This window comes from Elaeis guineensis, chromosome 5, assembly GCF_000442705.2.
Source record: "Elaeis guineensis isolate ETL-2024a chromosome 5, EG11, whole genome shotgun sequence".
NCBI lineage: Eukaryota > Viridiplantae > Streptophyta > Magnoliopsida > Arecales > Arecaceae > Elaeis > Elaeis guineensis.
The window spans coordinates 2,224,022-2,241,846 of record NC_025997.2 but is presented as its reverse complement, the minus strand read 5'-3'; the positions used below and the strand labels follow the sequence as shown (position 1 = coordinate 2,241,846).

General features: G+C 44.2%; 2 protein-coding genes across 2 annotated transcripts; both read right to left on the bottom strand.

Moving 5' to 3' along the window:
* Nucleotides 1-9,547: 9,547 nt before the first annotated feature.
* LOC105044368 (uncharacterized) lies at nucleotides 9,548-10,638 on the bottom strand. The gene is made up of 2 exons (XM_010922233.3): nucleotides 10,336-10,638; nucleotides 9,548-9,902 (listed from the first exon to the last, which is right to left on the bottom strand). Exons 1-2 carry the CDS (start codon nucleotides 10,584-10,586, stop codon nucleotides 9,764-9,766), a joined length of 390 nt encoding a protein of 129 aa, XP_010920535.1. The 5' UTR covers nucleotides 10,587-10,638; the 3' UTR covers nucleotides 9,548-9,763.
* Nucleotides 10,639-14,916: 4,278 nt separating this feature from the next.
* LOC105044367 (E3 ubiquitin-protein ligase RDUF2) lies at nucleotides 14,917-16,643 on the bottom strand. Its single transcript, XM_010922232.4, has one exon. It carries the CDS (start codon nucleotides 16,320-16,322, stop codon nucleotides 15,114-15,116), a length of 1,209 nt encoding a protein of 402 aa, XP_010920534.1. The 5' UTR covers nucleotides 16,323-16,643; the 3' UTR covers nucleotides 14,917-15,113.
* Between the last annotated feature and the right edge of the window lie 1,182 nt (nucleotides 16,644-17,825).

The following is a 17,825-nucleotide window of genomic DNA, read 5'->3' as shown; positions in this document are numbered from 1 at the left end:
ACATGACTTTGTAGTAATACAGATCCTTCTCGATGATAAACGCCGTCTTCTTCTCATCTTCAGGAGCCATCCAGATTTGATGATATCTAAAAAAGATATCTATAAAACTCAAAGTTGATGATCCGAAGTAGCATCAACTAACTAGTCAATTTTGAATAGTGAAAAGTTATCCTTCAGACAAGCTTTGTTCAGATCGATGTAATCAATGCATATTCTTCATTTGCCATTAGCTTTTTTGACCATCATGATGTTTGCGAGCCAATGTGAGTAGGTCACTTCTTGGATGAAGTCGGTAGCCAGTAACTTGTCAACTTCTTTATCGATGGCCATTTATCGTTCAGGGGCAAAATTTTTTTTCTTCTATCGCACCAGCCTACACTTGGCATTAATATTTAATCAATGAACAATTACATCTGAGGGAATACCTGGCATGTTGAAAGCCGGCCTGGCAAAAATATCAGCATTGTCTCATAGGAAAGTCATTAATTTTTTTTGAAGATCGTTGCTCAATAAGGATCCAACTTGGATGGTCTTAGTTGGGTCCTCCTCCTTAAGGGGTATCGAGATGAGCCATTCAGTGGGTTCTCTCCGACTTTCTTCTTCTCCCTGGTCTAATCTATCGATGGAAAGAGCTTCCATGGGTTTTTTTTTCTTGATCATGATTAAGTAACATTTGGGCTAGCTATTGATTCTCTCGCATTTCGTCAGTTTCATTCCTTGTTGCAAAGTGTACGAGTAGATGGTATATTAAAACCACAGTCCGAAGTATATTCAATCTAGATCATCCCAATATAATGTTGTAGGTCGAAAGAACTCAGACTACAAAAAAGTTAAGCCGCATAGTAAACTGTCGAGGTTGTTGTCTGACAGTAACAGAGAGTTCTATTTCTTCCTCCACTTTAATCAAGTCATCCATAAATTTGACTAAGGGCATATTGATTGGTTTTAATCGATTAGTAAAAAGTTGCATTGGGAAGAAAGCATCATAAAAAAATATATCAGCAAAGCTTTTATTATCAACTAAATATTATTTTACATCATAGTTGGCTATTCTCATGAAAACAATAACAACATCATTATGAAGAGTTTGAACTCCTTGCAAGTCTTTCTCAGAGAAAATGATGGCATCATCTCTCCGCTAACATTTTGATGAACTTTTTGAGCCTTCAGAAATCATGTTGATCACGCCCGCTGTCGGCTGAGCATGAGTTTCTTCCTCAGGACATGATTGATGTTAAGGATCAGCGGGTAGTTATGCAGGACGATCCTGTAGGTACTTTTCGAGATAACCCCACCTAATCAAAACTTCTATCTTATCTTTCAGCTGGGTACACTGTTCGATGTCATGATCTCAATAGAACCGACAGTATCATTTTTTGTTATGAGATGTTGAAGACATCTTCATTGGTTGGGGCCATCGGAGGTAGCTTTCCCCTTCTACCTCCATGAGAATCTACGCATGTGGAGCAATAGGGGGGGTGTAAGAGTCGTATCGATAGCCGAAGTTCCTCGACTTCGGACTTGACCAGCGAGGTGGAGCCTTTTTATCAACTCGGGCTTTGCTGGGCCCTGTCGATGTTCCATCCTTCTTCATCTTTTTCTGACCTTTGTCTTTAGATTGACATTGATTAGTTATACCTTCTTCGATATGAATATACTTCTGCATGTGCTTGAGGAGTTCAGCATATGTTTGAAGAAGTGTCTTATTTAGAAAATAAGTAAATCTGAAACTACGTAACCCCCTCTTCATAGCCGAAATGGCCATAGACTAATTGAGGTCACAGACCTCCAACATGGTGGCATTAAAATGTGCCACATAATCTTTCAATGATTCTCTATCTTGTTGTTTGATGAAAAAAAGACTGTTAAATATTCGTGGCATCCTTCTGTTGATGCTGAAGTGGATCATGAAAAGTTGCTCAAACTGCTCGAAAGATCGGATACTTTTCGATTAAAGTCTAGAATATCAGACTCGAGTAGTTTTTTTAAGAGTAACTGGGAAGACAATGCAAAAAAAGATATTAAATATCCCTTGGAGTAGCATGAGGGCCCTGTAGCTCTCAAGGGGATCAAGCAAGTCGGTGGAGCCATCATATGGCTTTATCCGTGACATCTTGAATCGAGTAGGAATCATTCATCCAAAATTCATTGGGAGAATGAGGGATGAGTATTGATGCTAAGGATGTCGGTAGAATCTCGATTATTAAGTTGAAGTTGATCGAGTCGTCGGTCAAGATCCCGCAGTTTATGGTCATAGTCGTCCAACCATCGTTGGGATTCATTAAGATGTCAAAAATATCCTGAGGTAGAATCTTCCCCAAAAGAACTTGAAGATGACCGTGGTCACTTTTTCTTTTGTGAGATTCATTAGAAGGAAAGAGATCGATAATCTTTCGAATTGGCAAGTCGAACATGCTGAGAATCAGCATAATATGAGTGCCGAACGGATTGAAGATCAGTACGATGAGTATGTCGAATATGCTGATGGGGTGGAGAAAGGGGCCGTTGACTATGCCTAGACAACACGGCCTGCGGCATCGGATCCTCCAATCATTGTTGCTATTGTCGCTGCTCTGCAGTCTGTTGTAGACTATGAATAGCTTCTGTGAGGGTTTTCACCTGCTGTACCAAGACAGTGAATTATTGCTAATCTACCATAATCATCGGATGCAAGGCATTGGGTTCTGCATTGGTCGTCAAAAATGCTTCACATGGGGATGAACGTCGAGCAGAACTAGTTGAAGCATTTTGTGCCCTCGTCTTGATCATGATTCTCGTAGAGAAGTATCACAAATCACTTCCACCTACCTGACGCACCAAACTGTTACCACGAATCTTCGATGAGATGGCGGTCACAAACTGAGGTGTTGCATCTGATTGTTGGATAGTAAGAAACTTGCAAAGTCAAGTTTGACTGTCAAAAGTTGTTAGACGAAAGACCCTCCGATGCTTAAGTCAGTTGGAGAAAGAGAATAGTAGAGAGAATCAAAGCGCGAGAGCTAAGAATTTAGTTCAAAAAAATCTTTCCCAATCCCTCAGTTTACCACTTTATACAGGATAGAGAGTGTCATTATCGTGTAATTTCTGTCCCTTAAAATCCAAGACGTAAGCATTATTGCCCTTAGTGGACTGTTACTTCCTTAACTTTCATTAAAATCGAGTAATAGGCGATCAATGAGAAGTTGTTACACCCCATGATCCCCCAAATGTGGATGATCAATGCCCACATTGGGTAACTATCGCTCGATCTCTATTTCCTCGAGGTCGAGATAGTCGAAAAAAATCTAAGTGTTTAACTGGATGTTGGCAGCATGTCGGGCTTAGTCTTAATCGGTCGAATCCGACTTAGTCTCAATCAGTCATCGTCAATTAAATTCTGAATTAGATCATCGGCTAGGAACAAAGTCGGCATAGTTTTTTTAATCAGTTGCATATTTAGTTGGTGGAAAGACGAGAATTGCACTTAGTCGGTTGAGTGATGAAGATTTACCTCAACAGAATCCATTAACCATGGTGAGAATTAAATCCAGAAAAGAATGGTAGCAAAAACTTACTAATGGGAAAACATTGCGACTACCAATTTGAAAACCAACAGTCATCCAGCTACAAACAACGCAATCAAATTCAAATCATTTAAAAATCTAGAAGCCGTAATAATATAACTAACAACCCCAAGAAATCTAAAGGGAAAAAGAAATAGGAAATTCGGGCCCTAACCCATATCGATGTCTTTGAGCTTACCTTTACCCGTAGTTCCTTGATTAACATATGGAACTAGAGCAGCCCATCCTCTTTTTCCATAGCTTGGGCATCATCCTCCGCCCAAACTGCGTGTCCTTAGCGACTTTGAGGGCGGCCCTCCGATGGCGGCAGTGGTGTACACTATGGCATTATTCGTATCGAGACTGGAACTAACGTCAATCCCATAGGTGTCCATCGTGATCGATGGAAATCAAAATCGTCAGCCATCTAATCTTGATCAGGAGACGATAGCAAATGGAACTCTTCATGTCCTTTGGGTCCCACAACTATGTCAGGTGACATTCCCGGACAAGTGCATACAATTTCCCTATGCGGAATTACGTATCTGCATAAGAATATGATTACACAGAAGTACACATCTAAGATTGCATATAGTATCATATTATCGCGATAAATTGGATAAATTGATTTCACCCGTGAGTCGGGGTGCGACAACAATCTAACTTAGGACACTGTGTGCCTAGTTTGCACGTTGTCGAACTAATACTGAGCTACATGGGCTTACGAAATCAAAACGAGAAAATCCTATCTAACCAGTCTATTTTAACACCATATTAAATGTCAAGAAAAAAAAATTATCGACAATCTTGTCAGGATGCTCGACAAAACATCATGCACTGATCACCAAATGTACGATGATATTGTCATAACTTTATCATAGTATTACTCTATAAACAAAAGAGGTAGGTCTCACATCCTCATTTTACAACTTGGCAAAGTAATAAAGAGTTAAATATTTTGCTACAGTACTCTTTTATAATATTTTATTATAAAAGATATTTTAGATATTTTATCTCTTTCTCCCTTCCATCCATCCCACCCTCACACTGCACCAACCCCCCTCCTCTCTGGTGCTCATGCCACCCCCCCCCCCCGGCGATCTTCTCTCTCATCACCAGTTCTCGTGCCGTGCCCACCCCCCCAACCCCCCTCTCGTGCTCATGCCTCCCCCCACAAACCCCCCCCTCCCATGCTCGTGCCACACCCTCCCCTCTCCCAGCAATCACCCCCCCCACTAGTCTTTCCTCCCTTCTCCCTCTCATCGGCGTAGCACCCCCCCTCTTCTTTCTTCTTCTCTACCACCCGTCAGTGCTCCCCCACCCGTGCGGCTCCACCACCGTGCCCCCCACCCTCACCCACAGTGCCTCCACCACCCTACGACTGATCCTCTGCCCACTGGAGCTCCACCCTTCACCCATGGTACCATCGATGCACCTCCGCCTGCCAAATCCTCCACCTCCGCCATCACCCCATCCAGCTCCTCGAAAGGCTTGCAGCTTCTCCATGCCACTACACTGCCCCATCCCTCCCTACAGCTCGAGGGTTCTCCGCACCACACCCCCCCTATAGCCTGTGGCCTCTCTGCGCCCCACCCCACCTCCCCATCTCCTCCCGTGCCTCCTCTACCTTTGATGGCACCTACGGCTTCTCCATGCCACCCCCCTATGGCATCTCTACGCCACATCCCCCACCGCCATCCTCTCCCACTCCTCCCCCTTTGGTGGGCTAGCAACATAGAGAGGGCGTTTTGAAAAAAAAGTATGAAATAATTCTAATGTTTGAAATATTTACTGCATCAATCATGTATATGGATCTCTCATCTAGTTGAAATCTGAATAATCTATATTTAATCTAACGATCAAAAATATATAAAAAATAAAAAGGCTAATATATTTTTTGAAGCATTGTAGCAAAACCTAAGAGCTAAAAGATATAGAATGTTGGGGTAGATCCGACAATTGCAGAACACGGATCACCCGCCCAAGATTGCCCTAGGAGATCAGGCACCACCTGTTGCAGTAGAAAGACAGAAGAAGATGAACAAACACAATCATATACATGGTTCGGCCCAAGTGCCTATATCTACAAGATATGCAATGCTCCACTCATGAGAGAGAATAAAATATAGAGGAGATACTCTCAATTCTCAAACCTCTCTCACAACCCAGAAGAACTTAACCATACAATGCTCTCATAATATCCCAAGAAGGCTCCCTCACAGATCTACCGATCTAGGGTCCTTGACACTCCTAAACACTATGTGATGATCTCAGTCGCTATATCATGCCCTAGCCTGTCCCTAGGCAATCCCACCATTTCAGGATGCTTCCGACCGTCTGATGCCCCTATTGCACTCTGAGACCCCTGGCTCACCCTGAGATCTACTCTCGATCTCTCTGAGATGCCCCTGGCACTCCCAGCCTGTCCCTATCTATCACGACCACTCTATCTGGACAAACTCAAGATACTTTCAGCTATTTTTTTAAGATACCTCCCTCAACTGCTGCACCACCGAGCCTCTCTCAGCCCCGCGCCACTAGAGATGCGCTACTGCAGCACCTCAACGCTTTCTACCTCGGCCTCTGTGCCATCCTGCTGAGGTGTTTCCGAGCCCCTCGTTGAGACCCCTGCTGATACCCCTCTCGGTGTCCTGCTGAGACCGAGCGACTCTACCGCCGCTCTGCAGCTCTCTACAGGTCTTATCTTTCTCACAGCCGAGTAACCCAAAGGGCTTAAATCCCTTCTCAAGAAAGCCCTAATACCTTCACCGATATTCGATCTATGCCACCTACGCTCATGGCTGCACGATCGTGCAAGACTCCTTCCAAATCATGTGAGATTACGCTTCCCAGTTGTTCGTAGCTGTCCGATCTCTCTTGGAAGCATTCTGGCCATTGTATCGCACCAGGAATTAGTAGCACACCGTCTGATAGCACAAAACACCTGGGAAATGCCCATGAAACCACTCCGATCCACCATGGACCGAGAGAAACCTAGGGGAAACATCCTCTCAATCCATATGGGTCCCCATGGACGGCGGTCCACTGTGGACCGCGATGACAGCCGTGCACTGGGGCCCGCGCACCATCACTCCTACGTTGGGCCTGGGCCGGCCATCGCATGTGCCCATGCTGTGGCCAGTGCTGGGCATGGCCCAGCGCACTGCTGGCCTGATTGTCGAGCCTGGCCCGCACTGCTATCGGCCTCTGTCGGCCCGCCACTGCTCCGATCTCCGTGTAGACGATCTTCAAGCGAACTTCTTCATCCGGACTCCATTTGGACTATTCTTGGTCTCGTTGGACTTCATTCGTCATCCTAGACCTCATTTTGAACTTCTTATGGATCGAATCTAGAGGCACCAGATTCCAACAATCTCCATCTCGACTCGATATAAGGCTCTATCTCAATTTTGAGAGCTTTCTGTATGATACCGCCCCCATGCCTGGGGCAACTGCCTGTTACTGATGGATGGGCCAACATGATAGTCGAGCTAGACCGCTCAATTCCAACCTAAGTCTCGGGCCCGATCCATCTCCACTTGAAGTTCCACCTCGCATTGGACTTCCACTGGCATGTTCTATGATAGACAGCTCCACCTTCTTGCACATGAAAGCATCCACCTTGATTGAGCTCTTCTTCAATCTTGATCACCTCTACTGCAACCCTTAGTACCACCTGGCTCTGATACCAATTGTTGGGATAGATCCGACAATTGCGAAACACAGATCACTCGCCCAAGATTGCCCTAGGAGATCAAGTACCACCTGTTGTAGCAGAAAGACAAGAAAACAAACAAACACAATTATATACGTGGTTCGGCCCAAGTTCCTACATCCACGGGACATGCAATACTTCACTCATGAGAGAGAACAAAATACAAAAAAGATACTCTCAACTCTTAAACCTTTCTCACAACCCAGAAGAACTCACCCATACAATGCTCTCAAAGTACCCCAAGAAGGCACCCTCACAAATCTATCGGTCCAGGATCTTCGACACCCCTAGATATTATGTGATGATCTCAGCTGCTACATCATGCCCCAGCCTGTCTCTTGACAACCCCACCGTTTCAGGACACTTCTGACTGTTTGATGCCCCTGTCGCTCCTTGAGACCCGTGGCTCTCTCTGAGATTTGCTCCCGATCTCCCTGAGATACCCCCGGTGCTTCCAGTCTGTCCCTATCTATTACGGCTACTCCATCTGACCAAACTCAGGACACTTATTCTCTTCTGTATTTTGTTCTCTCTCATGAGTGGAGCATTGCATGTCCCGTGGATGTAAACACTTGGACCGAACAACGTATATAATTGGATTTGTTTGTCTTCTTCTGTCTTCCTGCTATAATGGGTGGTGCCTGATCTCCTAAGACGATCTTAGACGGATGATCTTTGTTACACAATTATCGGATCTACCCCAACATAGAAAGACCCTGAATATTTTCATTCTCACATGTTTTGCAGTCTAGAAAGTCTAAGCTGATGGTTTCCTCGCCCTGCATGACATGCAACAGCTGTCGTACTACATACATGTCCAACTACGAAGGAAAACAATAATACGCGATGGGGGAAGTTTAGCAAAGAGACACCTGATACATGAAAACTTGTGACTGAGCAAGTATTTATGCAAGATCATCTACTGCATTTTATGGACCTCGGCCTGCTCAACAACTACTTATTGCTTCTGCGTCCATTTTGATTTGCTCCCTTTTCCGCCGGTGGTTGTTCTGTTGATCTGTAGCTATTGAATCAGCATGAGAGAGAACCGGACCCTCTTTAGCACTATATTTTCATCAGAAGACGTGCATTGGAAGATCGGTACATTAATTAGCTCCTGTAGGACTTGATGCTCCGACCATAACGACCAAAATTTTGTGCTGCATCTTAGAAATGAAGACACACACTCAAAGTTTGATGAAGCCTCTCATCTTTCAATTACAGTGTCTGTGGTGACACCACAAAGCAAACGGTATAATGAGATTTTAATTAATAAAACCATTCAGTGACTTACTAGAGGCAATGCAGGATCGAACTTTATTAGCAAACCTTAAAAATATAATAAACAATTGTTGTTTGATGGAAGGGATTTTTTTTTTTTTAAATTAATAATTTTAACCCTTATTTCATCTCTATAAAACCCAAAATAATTATCAAAAGAATCCACTAGTAACTCGATCTGAACCCCAACCCAGCTAGATTCAACTTCATTAATTGCTGCTAGAGGAACATCTTTCAGCTCCTGGACCTAGCAAATAAATTTTGACTCCCAACCTTCATCCAATACAACAAGGACAGGTAACTTAACCATACATGACAAAGTTTTTAGGGAGAGTTAATTCCCTTGATTTCTTGATTTTATTCAGTATGGTATGTGAACAAACAAAACGAGATATGTTATGAGCCCTAATTCTTGAAGCCAAATACCATCCTTAACAAACCTGATGGGCCAACTGTAATTAGGGTTAATTCATTGGCAAGAGAAAATCGACTGTCCATGAGGTCACATGCACTCATGTGAGCATTGCTAAGTAATATATCAATCAATGATGATGATAGTCGTTAACTAGAACAGACTTTGCTCTGTCAAAATCATAATTATAAACAAGAAAAATAAGATAAAACAGAACAGGCGAGCAGCTATCTCATACAACGTGATTTCTGGAGTGCAACAAAAATTCTCATGACCTCTTTGACACCGTTCCCTCGTTGCATGATTTGTGCTGAGGAATAGTCCCGCATTAGCAGTGATAGGAGCCTTTACGGTGTTTTAAGTACTCATGGGGCGTCCACCTATCAACTCGAGTTTGGAAGTTGGAATTTGTTATCATGGTATCAAGGGCCTGTCCACACCCTCACTTTTGACCACAAATCAGAGGAGGTCAGCTGCAATTTTTAGATCAGACCTCGTCAATGCGTACAGTAATTTAATTATGGTTTTGCATTGTGGCCATTATAAGAATTCAGAGGCACTTCTACTATGTATTATTTGGGTGGGGAAGAAGCTAGATATGGTGAATGACATTATAATGCCGCCACCTTATGGTCAACATTTTCATTGATCGAATAAGTTTACAAGAAAAGTGGTATATTTTTTGACAACAGAATACATAACAGTAGGCACACCCAAATGGACGAATATAAACACCTTGCTGGAATACGACCAAGACCCTCCAAATAATCTATGTAGGCACATTTGTCTTGTGTTGCTCAAAATACACTTGTCTTACTTGTCTATTTGTCCTAATTTTCCAAGCCCGTTGCAACGAGCACAGACAATTTGAGGTTGGTCTTTTCTGGCTGCATTCGCCCTCAATGTCACACCTGACTGCCGGATAAATCCTGCTCCATCACACTCTGGGCATCTGAATCATCCAAGCCACAACAATTGTGTGTCAATCACCAAAATTGGCCCAATTTTGTAACTGGACATCTACATTAGGTTACTTATGAATTGTGTTTGGTTAACATATGGAAACCAAGAAAACAGAATGTGTTAACAGTCACGGAATTTCCTTATAAAAAGAGGAATCTCGAAATGAAATCAAGATCCACTTGGTCTGAGTTGCAAGAACTTAGATGACGCTAACTAACTTGGGTCCATGTTTAAGTCCCAATCCAATTGAGACCTGAAGCCGGACCGGGTGAAACCTGAACCTGACAGGTTCATTAGTAGCCTAGCTCGACTCATATTATATAGGTTGGTCCGTTTGGCCAACAGCCTTGCTGCAATGACCATAATAACCTTCAAGCAGAGAAATGGAGGCCGGAGAGGGGAGGGTAGGAGAGTAAATTTACATATCCCTGCGCGAGAAGAGGATGGGGAAAGCGGTGCCGAGGAGCGCCACCGCGACCGCACCGGCGATCAAATACGTGTTGCCGTCCGCCGACACCTGCCCCACTGCCGAAACCGCCACCACCCTGGAAGACGATCTCCGCCCCGGTGAAGGGAGTCGCACGAACGCCGGTCGCTGGGACGCCGTACCAGCGGCAACCGGTTGTCGAGGGGAGGCGATGGACAGGGGTGAGAGAGGGGCCGCAGAAGCCATTTCGATGGTGGGAATGAAGAAGTTCGTGTGAGCTTGGAGTCGTATGGGTGGTAAAGATTTCTTTCGTTGATGTGGCGGAAGAAGCTTGGTTAAATTTGGGCCACAAGGAGAGGATAAGAACACGTAAGCGCTTCCATCCTTGGAGGTTGGAACGTCTCTGTTGGTCCCAAGGTGTGGATGAAGTGAGCCACAGACATCTGATGTGGACGTTCGACATGACTCATGAGGTCCTTTACACCAAGATGTTTGCATGAAACTTGTCTTCAGATCAAGAGACTTTTTAGAATCTCTGGATGTCTTGAGTTCAAAATTCTATAAAATTTATGGATTTGATCAACACAATCATCTAAATCAGAATAAATTAAATTTATTTTTATAAATATTTTTTAAAAAATTATTAGAATGGTTGGTCTTGATCCAACTTGATTTATTTGGATTGTGTTGGCCCAATCTATAAATTTCTGGGATTTTGGGGCCAGACATCTAGACAGGCCCAAAAAAGAAGAAAAGATAAGGAAATTTGCAGTCTTGAAGACCGAAAAAAAGAGAAGCCACCAAACGACATTTAGGGAAGTGAATGGATGGCCTTTGGGTCCACAAGAGAGTGTGATTCCCTCACCTCGAAGGAGACGAGATCAATCCTCATGAAAAATAGACTTCCCTTTATCCCTAGTTGGATACGAATCACAACGACAGCTCGCCTTCCACCCCAAAGGCCATGGATTATCTTCCATCAGGATTAATGTAAGTTCTGTACAGAACCATTAGATACTGAAAACTAGAATATGTTCGAAGGTCAAAACTATTTGGAAAGAATAAAGACACCACAGCAACATAACTAAAAGGTGAGGTTGAGAAAGAGATGCTGTGAATTTTTTGGCCGGTTCCATACAAGCCACCATTGATGGTGCCAATACAACTAAAACATGCTAGGAAAGAGCATCTTAGTGAGCAGACCAATTAATGCAGGCATTTGTGAGAGGGGATCAAACAGTGACATCTTATGCTTTAATACAGTTTCAGTCCCCCAGCTTCAAATCCAATGGTTGTTGTGTTCTGTTCACTATACGCTTTGACCTTCACTAGCTTTTCTAAGAGGAGATCCACTATTGCAAGGCCTAGGCACATATCAACGGACAAAAGTTCATGCCCCAAGAAATAGTTGCTTTTGAAATCATAAAGAACCTTGTTGCGGCCAATCACCTCGTCGTCCGATCACCGAAAGACGTGCATCTGCAAAAATAAGAAGTCCACACTGACCGGAGGCGGCTCCGACGGAGACCCTCCGACGGTCAAGTCAGAGAGGTGACTGGACAACAGTGAAATGAAGACAGAGAGCTCGATCGAGAGAGAGAGAGAGGGGGAGAGGAGCGAGCCTGTGATTTAGGAGTCGAGAAGTGGGGGGAGTGGATCCCTTGCACTGTTGCCTTCCCCGATTTATATAGTGGAGCACGGTATGGCGCCGTCATTAATGACGCAGACAAGTGAGGAATTGTCAACTCACTGTAGATTGTCAGAGTCGCCGTGAAAGTGTCATGTCGCCGTGGGGCTGTCAAATCACTAGGGTTGATAAAGCCCTAGGCGGGACAATGCCCCTAGGTGGCAGTGCCGCATGCCGCTGTCAGAACTGACAAGGTATGGCGGTTGTACGGCGATCAGAGGAGTCGACCGACCCTAGGTCGGTAGCCAGCTGAGTGGCGTCGGGCTCCTCCGTTGGTCGGCGAGTTTTATGTGAGTCGGCCATCAGACCTCCCGGTTCAGTCGGTCGGAAAGGGTGCGCCCGACATATCCTCAGTCGGTCGTAAGCCGATGATTGGCCGGTGATGGCGTCAGTCGGTCGGTCCGACTGTTAATCGGTCGGTCGGTCCCTCCGGCTGTAAGTCGGTCGGTCGGTCCCTCCGGCCATCGGTCGGTCGGTCAGTGGGTATTCCCCAACAAACCTATTCTTTTATCACCTTCTCCTAGGATGAAATTTCCACCTTGCGAGAACACATATAATGTCCCAAGTTGCCATGCTTCTAATTTGTTTCTGTAGTAATTTTGCCCCTCTATCTCGCTGTGCAACTGTACTAAATTGATTTTCGTTTCATTCAATATTTCTAGTGTCACTTCTGCTTAACCCAACTTTTAGAACATTGAAATGAGAAAATCAACTCAGATCCTCGTTAACCAAATCTAAAACTGGGAATCTCATGTTCGGATGCATGCTATTTCTGGATATTTCAAAGGCAGGAAAAGTACTATAAAAGGTGAAAAACCAGTGATTATGCTGCTCTATCTTAGCAGGATGAAGTTTTTTGATGCAGCATATGCAAAGCACCGGCATTGAAACTCTCAGGCTACCATAAGATTTCAGTTTCATGCCAATTGACCACAAAATCGTGTAGATGGGATAAGATTCAAACTATTCAATAGAAGTGTTTTGGGAAATAAACTTAACAATAAAACTCAAAAAAAAAAAAGGTGGTAGGCCATGAAGGGGAGAAATAACCATGCAGGCAATAGATCTGTGCAAGTAATTTCCAAAATTGAAGTGAGGATTCAAGTCTTAAATAACTTCTTATGCTTCAGTCAGATGCATCATGACAACATACAATAGAAATATCTAGTACTATTGACAAGAAAGATCAATATGCTTCAACATCACATGCCAACCAAATGAGCTGGAGGGCGGATAGCAGACAAGTTTTAATAAAAATAGAATCAACCACATCTCTTAATAATTAAATGAAGACAAAAACAATGAACGCAGTTTTTAGGAAGGCCAACCACCATCTATCACCCAATGCCAGCCTAAGTATAAAAGAAGAGCTACAGGAACAAATTATAAAAGATCCCACAAAAAGGAGCGAAACAAGGCCTTCACAGAGAATGCCTCACATTGGCGCAGGTCAACCACTCTAACAAAAGAAACACCATGCAGCAGCCTGAAGATACTTAAAGTTCTATCCAGATGATATGCGTGCAAAGAAATCATCAACCAGAACCCAGCAATAAAATAATATATAACATTGCGATCCTTCAGGTGCAAGATGAGAATTTGCTGGTTGCTATAGAAACATGAGGCAATAATATAGCATACGACGATTATCCATAACAGATAAAATCTTCAAAGCCAAGTCAATGTCATAACTCAAACAAGAAGAAAGCTATTGTCAACATGTTAAGAAAGAACCTAGAGAACCTGATACACAATATGTGATGGAGAGTTCTATTAGCATAAAATCACCGAGGAAAGTTGGACTTCTCAGATGATTACTATGTTAGCATAAGATCAATGTGATTAATATTTTGTACAGCAGAAAGGACTATGCCAGAAGACACACTTGCAAACGAAATCACTCTCTTTCGAAAGACAAAAAAGATACTGAGCTAATTTAGAAATAAATGACTATGGATTCAGAAAGGATCTGGAAAACAAGTCACGCTTTTAGATAGGACATCCCAGTAAATAACATGATAGAAATAACAAAGATCAACTCAGATGGAACAACAACATTTCTTACATTATTTATCAAATTAATGATTTGTATGAGGTAAACAGCAATAAACGAATGCAAGCATCCTACAGTTCTCTCCAAATAGGAGTTCCTAGACACTAAGGTAGTCGACAGAGCATCAATCTGTATACCAACTATCTTGGATGATCATATCAAAGAATTGTATACGATGTCTCTACTATTAACGGCTTGCATCGATTAGACATTGCAATTGATGCAACCTCCATGTCAAATTATTATTGTGTATTTGAAAAATCATCATGAAAAACGATCACATAATCAACTTCTCTCATAAGTAAGATTCAAAAATTGCAAACTCTTTAGCAGACCTCAATAAAGCAAGTTTTTAAACAAAATCACCACATTTGTTGTCTACAAAGAGTATGCATTCTGACTACCAAGCACATGGATCTTCAAGAACGCTCGAAACACATACCTATCTCGTAGCTGTACATGACTGTGTGCAAGTCATCATTAACCTAAAACCAGTAACACAGATGAAGAGAACTTGAAATGGGAAGCCTGGGAGTACATAGCCAGAAAGTTCTCTATCCACCTAGAGCAAGATAGGTTTAACTTTATCGTAGTGCACGATAAACGGAAAATGGATATCATTTTTTGGTGCAAAAATGGAGATCATTCAAAAGACAAAAAAAAAAAAAAAAAAAGAGAGGATTATAATGCCAACCAAAGCATCAAAAATAAATGCACAGCTTAAATATAAAAGATGAATTCTATATTATTCACAGAGCATGTACCTTCCTAATATTACAAAGTCCAGCTCAAAAACTAGAGCTGCTTAATTCCAAGTCCAAAAAAGAGATCACAAATAGCAAGAAACTGCAATTTTTTTCCCGAAATATTCTACTTACAATGGAATTATGGAGGAAAAAACAATGATCTCCATTTGTCATGATCCTATTTTCCTCCTCTTACATGAAAAAACAAAGGGATAGCTACAACTATTGTAACTTGAAACTAGACAAAAGAGGCAATTTTTCTTCCACTTTTTCCTCTGTCTCCTCTGTCACCATCTTGTAATTGCTCTAATACTCCCATCTTCCATTGCCCAGCTAGAGCTGCGCCTTCGTGAACTCCTACTGAAGACCAAACTTCTGCGGTTCCTTGGTGAAACAGTGGAACCAGAATCTGAACTTGATCTTGAAGAAGCGGAAGAAGATGAGCGGAAGCGTCCCAAAAATGAGATGAAATTGCGAAATACCCTACCAATTCCTCTTCTCTCCCCTGACGGACTCCCTCTAGAGGCCCATGAGATCCTTCTAGGTGCACCACCGATGGTGAATCCACCATCCATCTCTGTGTAAACTACTGGAAGCTCCCTTTCCCCCGCTCTTCTCCCCCCTGAGAACCTCCCAATTGCAAACCCACCCCCCGGCAGCCTCCATATCGTGAGGCCGACCAAATCGTCCGTGTTCCCACCCATGGGAGCCTGTTCATCACCGTCGGTCTCCGCCGCACCCATTTCACGCACATCTGTGGGCATCTCGTGGCGGCACACAGGGCAGGAGTTCCGGAGCGAAAGCCATGGCAAGATGCAATCTTGATGGTATATATGTTTGCAGGGCATCTCCCGAGCCTCGGTACCGACCTCGAATGGTTCCTTGCAGACGGCGCAGTGGGTCTCCATCTTAACATGGCCGGCGGCGATCTCAATGGTGGGCATCGACTCGATGGCAGCCTTCGATGCGGGCGGGTGCTCGCACGCCCGGCCGCCATCAATACCGTGGATGTCGATTTGGGAGAGCTGCTCCAGGAGCCGCTCGAAGCCCGAGCCCATCAAGAAATCCGACACGCTTTCGGGCAAGGGCCGGAGGCCGGATCCCGCCCCATCGTCGTAGTAGAACTCGAAGCTAGCAGCAGGGGCGCGGTCGGGATCCCCGCCACCACCGGCGACCGGGCCGCGGAGGACGATGACCGGGTTGAAGGGGGAGCGGTCGCCCACGGAGGTGCGGCGGTGGCGGCGAAAACGAAGGTCGGCATGCGGGTGGTGGGGGCGCGCGGCGCCGGCAGACGCGGCATCGTCGTTCACCATGTACCTCGCCGCGGCAGGGAAGCGTCGCCTGCGAGCATCGCCGCCGAAGGCGGCGAAACGCGGAGGGCTCCCCACCTCCTCGAGGAATCCGCCGTCGCAGTGGGGGCAGACGACGGCATCGTGAGGCCAGACCCTGACGAAGCGGCTGCAGCGGTAGCACCAGTAGGACGAGGCCGTATCCATGGCCGCAGCAGAGGAAGACACTTATTGAGGAAAACAAAGGCCCAGAAACAGATAGATTCGACCTTTCCTTCCAAATACTCGCTAGATCTCCAATTGATTTTGAGGCCGCAAAAATCGGATCTTTTCTCTGATTTCGACAACAAAAACAACCAAATCCGTTGGGTCACGACAAGAATCCGATCTCCTAATAGAAACCCCCGTAAGTTTCAAACGCAGAAAAATGACTCCTTTTCCTCCCCCATACGCAAATCAAACCATCGGGGAGGAGGGCGAAATGGAAACCCTAGAAAGGGGCGGAGGAGGAGAGGAGAATTTGGGAAGAAATGGGAGGGGGTAGTGGGGATTATAAGGGGCTTGACGAAGCTTCGGGCGGAACCGCGTGCGTGCTTCGTGGCTGGTGGTGGGTTCCTCGTTTGGTTCGGGAAACTGACGGCGTTAGGGAACCCAAATACGACACGAGACTCTGACAAGCCGCGTCGGTGGGTGGGTTAAAACTCGTCGACGACGCGTTGAAACGAGCAGTCGGTCTCCGCCGCCTTGGACAAGTCATCCGTCCATTCCAACCGGAAGAATGGTCCAGATTGCGGAATGAAGGCAATCTAAGGTTATGGGCAGTAGGAATAAAAGAAGAAGTTAAATGCCATGGGACCCTAGACACCTACACAGAAAGTTCCTTCGGATGATGCACCGCACCAATTCTGATGACTTATATCGCCTCTTTATGGCATGTGGAATCTACAATTTTTATGTGAATAGGACAATAATTTAGATAGATTCTTTTATGATTTAAGTACTCTGCTAATTCTATGTTTGTATTTGTTTCTTTTCGTTTCACATTTGGTTCTAACAAATTATGCGGTTTTCAATGGCTTTGGATTGTTTGAGCGAGGCAAGATTGTAAGAAACAACTAACCAAAAGTTTTGAATAAATATTTTTAGTAATATATATAATTGTTTCTATGCTTGCAAGCATCTCTCAACTGTGGTGGGGGATTTAACGGAATAAGAACAAAGCAAAGGGTGGTCAAAGGAGACTTCGCAGAAGGCGCGGAGGACATTGTGTCTCTTTCATGGAGGAGACCATGCCTCGCTTTGGGCGAGAAAGAGATTCCGGGTACTGCTCAAACAAAGGGAAATTTCTTTTCTGTTTTTCACCCTTCCTCCCCCTCCCCACCCCCCCACCCCCCTTTTTTTTTTCTTTTTTTGATGTGGGGCACTTATTTCCATTAGACAAAATTTGGTTGACCGCACGTGAGGTCACTACCTTGACACGTGTGCAGATGCTCCCACAGGCTCTGTGTAATTATTTTTAAATTTTTTAATCATTAATTCATTAGTGCAAGTACCTCTTGCTTAGTCAAACAATTCAACGTTGCTTTGATTTGGCTCTTCGTTCTTGGGATTTAGCAGCTAATGCTTATCCAACTAAAACTCATCCTCATGACCATACCATCGGCTTTTGACCCATCACAAGTCGAGATGGATGGAATCATGGAATCACCT